Source organism: Maniola jurtina, chromosome 5 (assembly GCF_905333055.1).
Source record: "Maniola jurtina chromosome 5, ilManJurt1.1, whole genome shotgun sequence".
NCBI lineage: Eukaryota > Metazoa > Arthropoda > Insecta > Lepidoptera > Nymphalidae > Maniola > Maniola jurtina.
The window spans coordinates 13,284,451-13,300,564 of NC_060033.1; the positions used below are offsets into that span (position 1 = coordinate 13,284,451).

At 37.8% G+C, this 16,114-nt stretch overlaps 1 protein-coding gene and 1 long non-coding RNA gene across 4 annotated transcripts in view; one reads left to right on the forward strand and one right to left on the reverse strand.

Moving 5' to 3' along the window:
* Positions 1 to 16,114, forward strand: part of LOC123865396 (glutathione synthetase-like) — a 65,109-nt gene that overhangs the window by 4,161 nt on the left and 44,834 nt on the right. For 2 of the 3 annotated variants that reach the window (XM_045906399.1, XM_045906397.1), the window contains 5 exons: positions 3,312 to 3,445; positions 6,914 to 6,956; positions 8,093 to 8,263; positions 8,406 to 8,473; positions 11,896 to 12,000. In XM_045906399.1, the coding sequence (XP_045762355.1) occupies positions 3,312 to 3,445; positions 6,914 to 6,956; positions 8,093 to 8,263; positions 8,406 to 8,473; positions 11,896 to 12,000 (521 nt within the window). The remainder of the gene's footprint in view (positions 1 to 3,311; positions 3,446 to 6,913; positions 6,957 to 8,092; positions 8,264 to 8,405; positions 8,474 to 11,895; positions 12,001 to 16,114) is intronic. The other variant, XM_045906396.1, reaches the window with a different exon arrangement.
* Positions 544 to 8,263, reverse strand: LOC123865410. Its single transcript, XR_006795967.1, has 3 exons — positions 8,253 to 8,263; positions 1,989 to 2,164; positions 544 to 554 (listed from the first exon to the last, which is right to left on the reverse strand). It is a non-coding gene; the product is annotated as an uncharacterized LOC123865410 (long non-coding RNA).

Below are 16,114 nucleotides of genomic sequence, written 5' to 3' on the forward strand. Positions count from 1 at the left end.
AAACAAATGGATAAAAAAAAAAATATTTTCATGTACCTGCTTACATAATTATTCAGTAATAATAAAATTTATGAAAATTCAAACCCTAAGAGGGAAGAAAACACCCTGTTGCAAAATATTTTGTTTGTTATCCATTTGTTAGTAGTTTAACATAGCTGTGTATATTAGAATGCATTTGCAGTTTGCAGAGTTTATATAGCCTTTTGTGAATAAAAATTAATACAGTAATTTACAGATAACCTATATAATATATTTTTTGTTATGTTTCATATAACTTATTTTATATTGTTTTATATTACCTATGAAATCATCACATTCAAGAATTGAAAACTCATAAAAGTATGAAACTTAACTGAATTTTAATTCCAAAACAGTATATTTACAGCTGTTATAAATGACAACCCTATTTTAAGTTTTACCACAATATACATTTCTTAATTTTGTCATAAAATCACGTTAGCTTTTGCTATTTTCTTCTGTTTTGAGGTTTCAGGAGTCATTATTATTTTATTAACTCTGACCAAAAAATAAGTTTGACGTGTGTATCTCTGTATCTGTGTATCTGTCTGTGGCATCGTAGCTCCTAAACTAATGGACCGATTTTAATTTAGTTTTCTTTGTTTGAAAGGTGGCTTGATCGAGAGTGTTCTTAGCTATAATCGAAGAAAGTCGGTTCAGCCGTTTGAAAGTTATCAGCTCTTTTCTAGTTACTGTAACCTTCAATTGTCGGGGGTGTTATAAATTTTTAATTTACACTTGTATACAAAAAAAAATAGCTAAAAAATATAGTTAAGTGCATTTTTAATGTAGAATTTTGTTTAATACAAAAAAAGCGTGTGAAGTTAAAATTTTTATATTTTAACAAAAAAGGTGTTATTGTTTGTTAAACCGTTTTGTGTGTAACTTTGTAACTGAGCTTGTGGTAGAAATATAAGATAAAAATTAGAAATTATTGTATGAATTAGAAAAGTTCCTTATATTTGAAGACAATAATATTATTCTTAGGAAGAAAAATTCTTTAAAACTCCATATTAATCTATTTAGTGTATCGTTTTAGAATTTAGGAGCGGTCGTTGAAGTGAAAACTTTGACCATTAACGCTCATTTTCATTGGATTGGTAGATATGATCAACTTATTCTGGTCGAGAAAACGGTCTATCCGTCATAATCATCGGTCGATTGATCGAGCAACTTAAGGAATCGCAACGCGAAACAAATTATTGACAGCTATATTTTATCATCGATTTAATCGTCAATAGAAAGAAAATCGATAAATATCGAGACATCTTCATTTCGATTTGATTTAGTAACAATTACTGTTGATCTACGCAAACTAGTTAGCATCCATTTTCTACATTAGGTCTATCTAAAATATGTCGATAAGTAATTCGAAAACAGAAAACGGATGTTATTCCATTATGGATCGGGCGGGTGTTGTAAAACCCTTAAAAATATCCTGTATACATTTTCACTGACCAACGAAAATTAGTCTTTAGTTATAAGGTTTACAATTTAATATTTCTGATTTTGTAAGAATTGAAATTCACTAGGATTAAAATCTTTATAACCGTACAAACAATTCCCACATTTTCAATGTATTAAAAAGAGCAGTATAATCTAATTTCAATTCTCAAATTTTTAATGTATTGAAAAGAGCAGTATGGAGCATATTATTTTGAAGGCTATTGGACAATATTGTTCTATGTAGTAATAAAATTCAGGCACAAGCTTTACTCTAGTTTGTAGGTGGAGGGGAAGGGATACTCGCTTTAAGTAATAGATTCTAGTACTACTACTGTAAAATAATTATATTATGAAGTTAAAATTGTCATAGAGGCAAACCTCACATGTTGAACTATCCTTGAGCACAAAATGTAGATCTATGCTTAGTTCGAAGGAAAAGGGAATTATTATAATTAGTTTTTATATTGACTGTATTAGAATTGGTTGTGTATAATAGAATCAATTCTTCTGTATATATTAAATACAGGAGCCCGCTGGAAATATTGTACATCGACCTTTAGAAAGAGGTTTCGGCTTCGTAGAGCGTTGTCTCTTTCACTCGTACCTATGTGACGTTTAGTCGGTCTCAATGACAGGGACAACCCTCTACGAAACTGTTATCTCTTTCTAAAGGTCGATGTACAATATTTCCTGCCGGGCACTAAAGGGACAGGTCTAAAAGTAGTGCTATCCTTTTCTCTCGTTTTTCTGTGGAAAAAGATAGCACTCATTTCAAACTTGTACTTTTAGAGTTGTCATTTTAAGACTGAAATAAATAAATGATACTAAATAATAATTATTAATCTATAAAATGTGATCTGTCGATAAGTTACTTAGCAACGGCAGAGTGAACTAGAGTGAGGCAACTTTTGGTTTGATCCTGAATCGACGATCAGTCAAATATTAGGCTATAGGTCACATGAAATCAAAGAAACCTAGTCGTTTCATAGCCTACCTAGCGTCAGGTGTAGGTATACATTTAACACCTGCCAGTGCATAAGAAAAATAAGATTTCTGCGCAGGTACATCGGCTTAACATAACTTATCGACAGATTACAGATAGACCTTGAGTCTAGTAACTAGATATTTATATCCATAAGGCTCAATTTACATTGAAAGGGAATGGTATGAAACAGAAGCGTCAATTTCTCGTGCTATAGACGCAAGACGCTTGACACTGCAATGCGTTCATGTGACGTAACTACAAGTTCCCGGTTTTTGGGATTTTTTCCTTTGTGCTGTAAGACTTACCTGTCAAGTTTCATGTCAAGTCAATGGGAAGTTCTCTATAGGTTTTCTTGACAGACACGACGCACAGACAGACTGACAGACAACAAAGTGATCCTATAAGGGTTCCTTTTTCCTTTTGTGATACGGAACCCTGAAAATCGCTTCGATTCCGTTCTGTGTGCATTTCATTCCCTTTCAATATAAATTGAGCCTTACTTATACAGTGGACCCCCGGTAATCCGGCCCCTGTCTAATCCGGCACCCCCTGTAATCCGGTATGTCTATTATTATTGAATTTATTAAATTTGACATAAGTACATAGTAAAGTATGATTAGTACTTCAGAGTATGTATAACATAAATAATCTTATCATTGCATCTGTAATTTGTCGGATTACAAGGTACTCTTTTGTAAAAAAATCCGGACTATAGGGGGTCAGGCAGTACTCTATAATCCGACAAATTCGATAGTTCGACAATGTCCTGCAAAACGTTTGTCGGATTACCGCGGGTCCACTGTAGTTAAATTTATAGTTTAAGCGCTAAATTAGATAAATATTTACAAAGTAAACGTTTCAGAATCTCAGTCTCGGGCTGTTCCGATCAGACTACCTGATGCAAAACCCTGACGGCAATAGTATCAAACAAGTGGAATTCAACACGGTTGCGTCCAGTTTTGGCGCGCTCGCTGCGTACCTGCCCGACATGACTCGGTATCCGACATTTGCGCGCGATGTGTCCACGACCTAATTGATCTATGACCATGTTTTTTTTTTTTTTTTTCAATATTACTCTTGTAGAACAAGACATTTATGATCTGTGCTTCATTCTGTTTAAAAATCTTCGAAGATTATAGCACAATGCATAGATAGAGTGGAATGAAGAAAAAGCGTTAGACTCGAATACTCTGTGGAATGAAGAAAAAGCGTTAGACTCGAATACTCTGTAAAAATCGTATTCAAATCTGCCATAGACACAAGTGGTTAATTTTAACCTTAAACTTTGCATGTAGCACTCAATCGGATCCAGGGCCTTAAATACGATTTTTTACAGAGTATTCGAATCTAACATATAGCATATTTAAATTAATTTTTATTTAATTGTTATACTCTACAATTAAATAAAAATTGATTTAAATATGCCACCCTGTAAGAGTACGTTAGATTCGAATACTCTGTAAAAAAATCGTATTCAAATCGGTCTTGGATCCGTTTGAATGTTACGATGCCAAGTTTAAGGTTAAGTTTAACCAGTTGTGTCTGTGGTAGACATAACTGGTCAAACTTTGTCTTGACTCGGTGGTTAAAAAATAAGTGCATACCTACTAAACTGAGAACGAAAAGGATTAAGTATATTTTTTTTAATGTTCTCAGTAAAAAAAAAATTGGACAGCAAATTATTTTGCTAATTAAACGAAAATTTCAGAATAATATTTTAGCTATTTAATCTCATTGATCTAGATTTGAGTGAGATATCCACATCAGAATGTCTGTTCTACAAGTTGTTTAGTCGTTTTATGAGCATAGACATTTTTTCTTTTTTTATTTCAAATGTAAGGTCACGATCCATCGCGTTCGCAGCCATGAATTCAGTCGACATCTCTCATGTCTGCCTTTGCATATGCACGCTATACATTCATTCCTTACACCTATAATGCTTTTTTGTCTATTATCTCACGCTTACGCTTTTTTCTTATGGCTTTTTGTATGCACAGAATGTCGTTTGACATATTTTGGGTAGATAATATTTTAATTTTTTCATTAAAAAAAAAATTCGAGTAGTAGGTAGTTTATAAAGTAATTATAGCATCTAGATTTTAATTTAGAAGTAAAGTTTGGCGTGCATGAATTGTTTTAGAAGCATTTTGGAGACTTGAGAGATGTTCCCTGATCCATGTCTGCAATGTCGGTTAAAGGGTCTTTGTGTATTTAGTTTTTTTGTGATTTGACATGTTTATTATTTGATTTTTATCCAATTATTGCTGGATATGGCGTAGGGCACACATCTTTCAAAACTGTGTATAGGATACGTAGCATTAAGTTTCAGAAATATCTACTTTTTATCACTATTTAATGTGGTATTCCAAATCTGAAAACATGAAGAAATAACTATCTAGAATTCTAGATCCTAGTATCTCAAGGTTGGACTGAATTGGTATAAATCTGGAAAGTTACATATGTATACAATCGTCATACCTCCCTCGATGGGTACACACTTCTAGTAGGTATCCTATACTAAAATGATTTTTATTACATTACAGATCTTTTTTCTTTAATCCAATTACATAATTATTCTCATGAAAGTCGCATTCAAAAATAAATCAAAAGTCATGACAAAACCGTGTGGTGTATTTATAAAGGAATAAGGTTTAATAAATAAAACAATTAATGACATCGTTTATTACAAATTACGGTCATGCAAAAGCAATTGTAAATTGTAAAAATGGACGTAGGTGCAAGCCCCATATAACCCCTCCGTTTCCCCTGACGGAAGGGTATGCGTTAGGCATTTCCTGTGTATAAAAAAAAAAGGTTGCTTAAACTCCTGCTCCGAGTGTTTAAAGGTGCAGACAAAGCACCGTGTTCTGATGTATCGTACAAGAAAATCGAATCCATGCATTCTATATGCTCGCTAGTAGTCTGTCATGGCGCTCTGGTGTGGTGACGCTCAATTCAATTCAATTCAATTATTGAAGCTCGAGCTTTGCTGTGATTGGTCGATCGTCTCTTCAAAGTCATTTGCAACACATCATAACGCACCTGTCTGCACCTTTTGCAGTAACCGCTCAATTTCACAAAAACTTTTTCAACATTCTTGACTCGTTCTTTAATTAGTTTTATAAGAACATTTTGAAATTGTAATAGTTTATTTTAATTTTACAGTAAAGAGCATATTATAATGTAATATGTAGTTCTGACGTACCTACTCTAACTATATCAGCATGTCTTATAGTCTGTCGCTTTTCAAACGCATGTATGTTCTATGTATTTTGATATAAAATCTCTAATTCTGGATAAAGATACTCAGTAATTTTAAAGCCGGTAAAAGTTGTGGTGCTCCTGCACTAAGATTATAATGACATTTTTTTTTTAATTGAAAAGGCCAACAAAACAGGTTGTAACTAAAAATACTAAATATAAAAACAATGGATTAGGATAGATTTGTCATATAGCTTTTGATCACCAAAGTATTACCTTGTTATAAAACAAGTAATATTGTACTGTATTATATAACAAATAGCGTCAAATGTAACATGTTAGAAAATGTTAAACTGCTGTGTAGACGCATCATTTAAGTTACTGTAAAGAATGCAATGTTTTTATTTAGAATCCATAGAGATTTTATTAAAATAACTGTCTATTTGTTGATTGTGTATGCGCAGGGTAGTGGCATGTTGGATTTTAAACAAAATAACACGTTGTTAAACCTGATCAGAAAATAATGAATTGGGCCATGATAGTAACCATCGAAAAAATATACAACTTTGTTACAGTAAATACAGCTCGCGCCATGAAAGTTGAGACGCAGGTAGTCGTTTTCAACTAATACAACATTACTAACCGCCGTGCTGCTGGTTCATCAGTCAACCTTTTGCTTCTCACGGTGTATGAAAATACAGTACCTACCTAAAAATAAAAAGAGTGAATAGGCACCTTCTGGGCAGGTGCGTTCCACCTGGCTTAGAGAAAAATATCAGAATCGGCGCCAGTGGCCTTAACTGCCCAGCCGCCCGGGCGATTCAGAATACTCGATTCGGTAAGTTATCGTACGATAAAATGTATTTTTCGATTGGAAATACATTTTATCGTTTGATAACTTACCGAACGAGTGTAGGTATTTTTCAATTGAAAATACATGTTATCGTTTGATAACTTACCGAATCGAATGTAGGTATTTTTCAATTGAAAATACATGCTATCGTTCGATAAATTACCGAATCAAGTGTTCTGAATCGCCCGGCAGATCTCACTTAACCTCCACATTTTGTGGAACAATCTCAAAGCATATTTTCTAAATCTTGCGAAGTAATATCTACTTTTTCAACTTATGTGGCGCGGAGTACATATACTTTTATTCAATTCACGTTGTGTTTTCCAAATTTCTATTTGTTTATAGTGAACTTGTTTTCGGTCAGGTGTAGTATTGAGAATTTGGTTACTAATTTGTTTTATTATTTTCAGTTACATCCTTCGGCAGTTAGGTCAACCTGAACTCATCAAGAATGTGAGTACCTATGTTTTATAAGAATAACATACAAATGCTAAATAAGTATATTATATGGTGCATAAAAGTCAAAATCATTTATTCAAAGTAGGTACAATTGTACTCCTTTTGATGGTCGAAATTGTTAAACTTGTACGATATAGTGGTGATAATTAATTACGTTACTTAAAACTAAAGCTACGAGGGTTCCAAACGCGCCCAAGTCTGAGAAGAGCCCACAACAAACTCAGCCGGGTAAAATGGTACTTAACTAACCTTCACAATAGTCTACAAAAAACGTTCAATGATTCACGGTTTTCTAGTTAAACGTCTATCGGCTGATGATGATGATGATGATGGTGAGTAAAACTAATATTTTGCAAAACTACAATCACACTAATATTATAAAGGAGAAAGTTTGTATGTATGTGTGTATGTTTGATACTCCTTCACGCAAAAACTACTTGACGGATTGGGCTGAAATTTAGAATGGAGATAGATTATACCCTGGATTAGCACATAGGCTACTTTTTATTCCGGAAAATCAAAGAGTTCCCACGGGAATTTTAAAAACCTACATCCACGCGAACGAAGTCGCGGGCATCAGCTAGTTCCAACTAATTTCACTCTACGATATTTCTAGTGTTTATGGTATACTAGCTCGCGACTTCGTCCCATCAATTTATATTTTTGTAAATCCCGTAACATAGGCTATCAACGCGCAGCTCAAACTACTGGACGGAACGGGCTGGAAGGCATGCAAATAGCTATTATGACGTAGACATCCGCTAAAGGATTTTTGGAAATTCAAACCCTAATTGGTAAAATAGGCGATAGTCCACGCGGACAAAGTTGCGGGCATAAGCTTATATTAAAATCTGCACCATTACTTACCCATTATTAAGTCTAGTATAGACTATTCTCACAAATTAGTCGATACTAGAATTAATTTCTTAAACTGGACCCTTTCAAGTAAAGATTTTTATATAAACCTATGAGGATGATACAGCCATTGTCGCAATTAAAATACCATAAGCCTACGTTGTCGTATTAATTTACAAATTGCGAAAAACCAAATTTTTGAATTTCGCGGGCAGGCCCGTCTCATGCCCCTTAAGAAGCTTCACTTCAAAAACTAAAAAAATAAATTCTTGCAGATGCCCGCGAACCTTGCCCTGTCCGGTCTGTGTTCGGGCATAACGGAAGCCTATGACCTATTCGGAGTGCCTCGCGCCGTCATTCTATTCGTTGTGGAGGAGGTCTCCTACAACATCTGCGACCAGAGGTTCCACGAGTTCGAGATCTCCGAGAAACGACCTGAAATTATGGTGAGAATTCTCAGACAAGACACATACATCACATTGACAAGTTTAGTATAGCAATGCTCTTCAACGATTGACATGTAGGCAAGTGCAATGAGAGCAAATGCTTGCCCCTTTACAAAAATTATATTGTATACTTTACTTTCAGATTTATCGGAGGACGCTAACCGAAATCTACGATGAAACAACACTCAACGACAAAAAGCAGTTGATTCTGTAAGTATATCTAGGTATGTTATTCACACACACGCGCACACGCACGCGCACACACACGCAAACACACACACACACACACACACTTGTTTATTTTAAGTTAATCTTAATTTAATTATTTTTACTTAATCTTAACTTAAAATAGAGCAAATGTAACAGGGAAGGCATTAACTCCCATAACACAGTTTTTACTTTTTTGGGAGTTAGGAGTCCAAAGTATACCCATGTCAACATAAGCTTTTTGCAAATAAACATCAAACATCATTCAGTACACATATTATTTTAAAAGTAACTGTTCTATACAGATAAACTGACAATGTTACCCACCCCGCGCGAAGACGTTCTGGTTTTGCACGCTCCTCCTGGCTAAGCCCTGTGTGCTTTTTTTTTTCTCTCTCGTCTGGCTTTACAAAGATTAGCCAATGTCAAGTTTGTAGTAATTATTTGTAACAAGTTAGTTAAACTATACAAGTATGGACCCCGTCTGTGCCGGCGCTCGCCGACATACGCAAGGCACCCCCTTAGAGCGCTTTCCAGTCAGTTTTAACAAAAAAAAAAAAAACACTTAAAAAGGCAGAGCACGCCCGCCAGCTAACACCAACACAGACGAAGTTCCCCCTGTGTGCTTGCACGTTGGATATATTTGAACTCATTTTGTAATCTCATGTTATCTGGCGAGGTAAATTCATCCTTTTTACCATTCCTTTATGGTGCGAGGCTTTGTGCTTTTAATAAGAAAGATGGCGGCATCCGTCCCATCGCTGTTGGTTGTACGTTTCGCCGTTTGGCGTCAAAATTAGCGTGTAAACACATAGTCTCTACCCTAAAGGATAAATTCCAACCTATTCAAGTTGGATTCGGCAGTAAAGGAGGTTGTGAAGCAGCAGTTCATTCGGCTCGTACATTCTTAGCGAATGGCGAGGTTGAAGTACTGCTGAAAGTAGATGTAAAGAATGCCTTTAATTCTTTGGACAGGGCAACTTTGCTGACCGAAGTCTCAACGCAACTTCCTGAAATTTATCCATATGTCTGGCAATGTTACAGCTCAGCTTCAAAATTATTTTTTGGAGATAGCGATATTAAGTCTTCTGTAGGCGTTCAGCAGGGGGATCCTTTAGGTCCGGCCTTGTTCAGCTTAGGGATCCATAACCATATTTCAAATTTAACATCTAAATTTAACATATGGTATCTTGATGATGGAACCATTGGGGGCAACGTGGATGACGTTCTAAAAGATCTTAACCATATTAAGCAACAGTTTGGCAAAATTGGTTTAGAACTAAATTTTTCGAAATGCGAATTGTTTTTCACAGAAAAACTGTCGCAAGATAGAATACGATTGGCCTCTGATTTATTTAACGAAATTACCCCTAGCATTAAGATACTCAATAAACATTCACTTTGCCTCCTTGGTGCTCCTCTTTATAATGAATCCATACAACCACTTTTGGATCAAAAAATTAGAACATTTTCGGCTAATACCGACAAATTGGGCGCTCTAAATTCTCACATTGCATTTTCGATCCTAAAATATTGCCTTTTCGTACCTAAATTAATTTATATCCTTCGCGCGAGCCCAATTTGGAAATTTCCTGGACTACTCGATAATATGGATGCCACCCTTAAAAGTACACTAGAACAAATTCTAAATTTAACTTTTGATGAGCACTCCTGGAACCAAGCTACTTTACCGGTCAAGTACGGTGGCATCGGCGTGAGGAAAATTTCCAGTGTAGCTCTTCCAGCTTTTCTGTCCTCTGTGCATAGTATAAGAGAGCTTAGCTCTCAAATTCTCAAATCAAATTCAATATCATTGACCTATGCCACAGAGGCCCTAGAGAGTTGGAAGGTCAGATGTCCCAATGTCGATATTCCAAAGGAACGTTCTACACAAAAACTTTGGGATTTGCCATTGGTTCAGCTGACACATTCAAATTTGCTGCAAAATCTTACAAGTGACAGAGATCAAGCCAGGCTCCTAGCATTATCGGAAAAGGAATCTGGGTATTGGCTTCATGCCTTGCCATCCAAAAATCTCGGCACCCTTTTAGATAATGAAAGTTTTCGTGTGGCTCTAGGTCTCAGATTGGGAACACCGCTGTGCCATCAGCACAGATGTCCGTGTGGAAAAGAGGTTGATAAATTTGGAATTCACGGACTCTCTTGCCAAAGGAGCGCTGGTAGGCTATTTAGGCATGGCTCTCTTAACGACACGATCAAAAGGGCTCTTGCCACCATAGACGTTCCTGCGCTCATTGAGCCGGCAGGGATTAGTCGGGATGATGGCAAGAGACCTGATGGATTGACGCTGGTTCCCTGGGAACGGGGACGGGCGCTAATGTGGGACGCAACGTGCGTTGACACATTGGCCCCGTGTCATATCAGGGAGACAGTATCAAGACCGGGAGCCGCAGCAGAAATGGCTGAAAACGGCAAGCGGCGCAAGTATGCCTCTCTTATTGAGAGTTACATTTTTGTTCCGTTTGCCGTGGAGACCCTGGGGCCATGGAGTCTTAGTGCAAAGAAATTTTTACGAGACATTTCACCGCGTTTAATAGCCTCATCGGGTGACAGAAGGGCTGGCTCATTTTTTGCGCAACGGATCAGCCTGGCTGTCCAACGCGGAAATGCAGCCAGTATTCTTGGCACCATTCCACGCGGGCATGATTTGTACAGTAATTAGATAAGGCTAGCTTTAAGTTTTATTGTAATATTTTCACACATTATTATAAGCACTAAAAAGTAAAAAAAAAAAAAAAAAAAAAAAAAAAAAAAAAACTCATTTTTTTCAATGCAACAAACTGACAATCGGGGAAATTCAGTTGTCATAAACCACTCCTACGTACAACCCGTGTTGCTGCGTACCCGGTCGCAGACATTTTGAAGGCACGCGCTTTGAATTGTCAAATTGTTGCGAAAATATTTTTGTTTGGGCCATTGATGTTACGGTTAATTGTTGTAATTCTACGCTTTAATTCTTGTCGGAATGTTAACTTCGGGGAGTTGGCTTTCCCTTTTTTATGATATCCAATAAATAGTGTGAATTAACTTGAAATACTTTTGAATTGAACGTTTGGAAAGTTGTGAACCCCAAAAGCGCCGCGTGGGTAATTACTTGGGCGAACACTTGCGCCTTTGCTATAATGCGTACCCTTAATTGATCGATAATTAAATTTTGAGCGTTTATTTATGGCGTTAATATCTTGAGTGCGCTTGTAGCATTGCATTTATGGATGGTGGCTGCCCTAGTTGCTTTGGCCATTGGTTTAGCTTGTTGCAGTAGCTAATTGCATTCTAGATGCAACACCCTCGCTACGCTCGCGAGCTACTCTCTAAAATCCCTCGTTACGCTTGGGATTTATCCCAGCGCCCGTGACGTAAGACATTACATTACCCCCACGTTGTATAATCTACTATTGTTTTAGAGACGGACACCCAGTGGCGGTGGTGTACTACAGATCAGGTTACGAGCCTGCGCAGTATCCTTCCGCCAAGGAGTGGGACGCGAGGCTGCGTGTCGAGCGATCCACGTAAGTTTTTCTTTGATTCTTCTTATTACATTCTTACATTTACTTACATTTCTTCATCTTCTGCTTTGGGGCTATGCAGGTTCACGTACCCTGTGTAACTTCGACCGTCTCAGATCCATTGTGATCGCCTCCACTACAGATTTGCCCGTGAAAACCTGTGGCCGCCAGATACAGCAGTATTTTCCTGACTGGAATTGAAGTAGCATCCTGTGGGTATACGGTGTGGATAGTCATTCATTTGTGGCGTAGCAAGGAGGTCGAGAGTTCCAAACATCTTTGCTTCCTTACCCGCTTGGACGATGCATTAGGCGAACCTTCTTTTATTTTATCTGTTTGAACTCAGCTTATTTACTTTGACAAAATACGGTTGAAATTCGTCAGTTTGCTTTATGAGTCATTCAGATAATTCTTGATTTATTGATGTTTGGTTAAAAATATTTCATGGAAACATAACATTGATGTTACTTTTGAAAGGAATTGTTTGGTGAAATTGGGCCTTAGAATGGCACGAATAAACGGTAATTTAATCAAATCATGACTTGAGGTAGCGCTTATGGTAAATTAGTAAATGAATGTGTTGAACAAACAAAGACGATTAGATATAATAGCATGCTGAAAATAATAAGACAAGGTAAGGTATAAACAAATAAATCTTTATTATCTTAACAAAACAGTGTTTACAAACTTTAGTGTGAAGCCCTGCCTCCTGATGAAGTCAAAACTGTGTTTCAGGAGGCAGTGTCTTCCCATAATATAATGTATCAGCATAATGTAACCACTGTTGACGCAACAACGAAGGACTGTTAAAATTATAATAAAATATGAAAATAGGTCTGTTCAGATACCAGAGGTTCCCCAAAATCGCCAGTCTACAATAACAGTTACCACTTACGGCTTGAATTGGAACGTCCAATGTCACCAGAGGCACTTTTGCATGAGCACGGCACAGCACAATCGTACACCGGTGGGGTAAAACGTGGGATTTGATAGTTTTTGTAGCTTTTATCACGCACGGCGCGAAAAAGGAGGGCTTCCGAACAGCAGCTCGTCACATTGTTGCTAGTGACGCCAAATGGACGGTGATCGTCCAATGGGAGACCACCGCATCACAACACGGTAGTGGCTATGTATTGGCAGCTGTAGATCCAAGAAAACCACTAGCTTGACTGAACAACCACTTACAATTTAATTTAAAAAAATTACGTAAGAACTTAATATTTAAAGATATTTATTGTTAGTATACTAAGTAATAGTGTAGTAATATGTGTGTGTTTGTATGGATTATGAACGTGCATGGTGATTAAATGGGATTAATTAAGTGAATGAATGACTGCCTCTAAGTCTTTGCAATTCTGCTAGAGCTGATCTGTCATATGGATTATTAAAGAGCTTTTTTTGGCTCAGTTCACTAATAGCTACACCCTGCAAGCTTTTTACTCGACTTAAGGCTACGTAAGGCTGGCCTTTTGCAAAAATACTTTTGCCTAAATATACTACAGCTTTTTCTACTGTGGTCCCTTGCAGTTTATGGACAGTAACAGCCCAACTTAAAATTATGGGAAACATTATCCTTTCGGTGTTGACATATCCTCTAAGACCTTGAAATGTTAAACTTTGTAGCTGGATTGGAACCCATCCGTTTCATCATTAAAATTTCCTCCAATAGATTTGTCATCGAATTCTATAAATATCTTTTTAATTTTCAATTTAATATACACTTCTGTACACACCTGTCTAATTACTTGATGTATCGTAAAGCAGCGCCATCTAGTTTGTAAGAAAGTAGTTTTTTTTTTACAATACTTTAGTGCTCACGATTGGACATGCCGCCCACCATGGACAGAATGCCCAATCGTGAACATTAAAGTATTAAATTTTGTAACTAACCGATCTCGTATGACATGGCACTTCTTCCAGATCCAGGCTGAAGTGGTAGACTCTGAAATTTTTTGAAAATGTTAGTTCAGTGTCCATACTTTTTTTGGAGGCATTTTCCAGGTAAGCCTGCCACAAAAACGAGTTTCTGTTTTACGAACACTTTTTCCACACTGGATTCACAAAATTCTTGCGTATTGGAACATTTCATCGGCTATTCAACTAAGCCGGGGATCCGTCTTGTTCCTGCCTGCTAGTTTGGCGGCCCGACCATCTCATCTTGATTCTTCGTAATTTTTTCTTCTTCTGATTCTTCGGATTCTTCTGATTCTTGTTCTTGTTTGAGTAGGAGTTGATTTGGAGACTCCCGGTGTTAGGTGTCTTCGCTCTAGCTCAGTTTCTGCTTCCTTTACAATTTGGTAGAGTCGCTCTATCGCAGATATGACGCCTTCCTTTATGTCTGATCGCAGATTGCGAGAGTTCGACAGGAGGATCTTTGCCTTGTTGTTTTGCTCTCGTGCTAACTCGACTCTACTCTTGGTTTTAGCAGCGATTTTCTTTGGTGGAATCTTACTAGACGCACTATTAGGGCCTATCGAAGTCCTCTTGGAAGGTATTGGAGCTCCTTCTAGCAACGAATTTTTTGACAACCCCTATATTTTGAAAAATCGTACTGAAAAAACTACAGGTCAGAAAATTCTGAAATTTTGTACAAATGTAAGGCCAAATAGGTTCTATAAAATGACTAAACAATAAAAAGGGGTTGCCGATCTAGTTTTTATGAAAAAGAATTTTGAAATTTTGAAAAATATTTGAGGTGCAGTAACTCTGCAAGTACTTATCGGATTTTCAAGATCGAGACGTCCTCTTGCAGGGCTTGCGATTCTCCGTCGATTGTGTCCACTTGCTGCGTTCCCCGGTGGCCGGAACACGGAGCACGTGGCCACGTGGTCTTTAGTTTTTCTTGTTTTCTCCGAGAATATTAGGCCGAAAAATCCCGTTGAGATGGCGTCTTGTAAGACTCGAAGGGGCGCATTCGACGGTACAATAAAAAGGGTACGTCGTCGATCGTTTCGCTGCAGCGCACGCGCTTAAAGTTTTAAAATTTTGAAAATTTCTGGTTTTTTACTTATAAAACTTCCAATTTTCGTCCGATTGAAAAGCACTTTGCAGCACTCACTAGGGCGTTCAAACCCGCATCTTTTGACGTATAGCACGTGCGGATTGGTTTAGAAAAACCCACTTTTTGGAATTTTGAAAGATTAAAAATGCGCGGAGCGACCGTAAAAAAAAACTTGGGAAGCGTGCGCCTTCGACTGCGGGCGGGAGCGGAACTCCGGCCATTGCGGTTAGCGCCTATACAGTGGACCAGGAACCCCAGAGTGGGTAGTGTAAGGAGAGACCTAGTTGCTCGTCCGCCATGGTTGTCCACGGTCCAGCGACCGCAAGTAACACTACAGCGCACACAAAACAGTTTACACCACCCTACGTTAAATAAGAATTGGAACTCACCCCAGTGGGTCCCTAAGGAGCACAAGTACACTTTATAGTCTAGACAGAGGTTAGGGCGTGTAGTACGTTTATTAGTTTTTGTATCGCGAGAACAACCGCCCGTGCGGAGTCCGTGTAGCAAGTGACGAGCGAGCGCCCCCCCGGCAGCGGCGCGGCGCGGAGGCACTCCCCTCCGTCGCAGCCCGTGTGCAAAAACCAGTTGCTAGTAGGGATCGGTAGCCGCCCGCGCACTGCACTTTAGAGCATGAAAAACCCGGCCGGCGCGAAAGAACTTGCGGGTTCTGTGGTAAATATTTATTTAGGTTTTAAGGAACAAGTTACAACGTTACACAAGGTAACAAAACAGTGTTTACAAACTTTAGTGTGAAGCCCTGCCTCCTGATGAAGTCAAAACTGTGTTTCAGGTGGCAGTGTCTTCCCATAATATAATGTATCAGCCTAATGTAACCACTGTTGACGCAACAACAAAGGACCGTTAAAATTATAATAAAATATGAAAATAGGTCTGTTCAGATACCAGAGGTTCCCCAAAATCGCCAGTCTACAATAACAGTTACCACTTACCGCTTGAATTGGAACGTCCAATGTCACCAGAGACACTTTTGCATGAGCACGGCACAGCACAATCGTCCACCGGTGGGGTAAAACGTGGGATTTGATAGTTTTTGTAGTTTTTATCACGCACGGCGCGAAAAAGGAGGGCTTCCGAACAGCAGCTCGTCACATT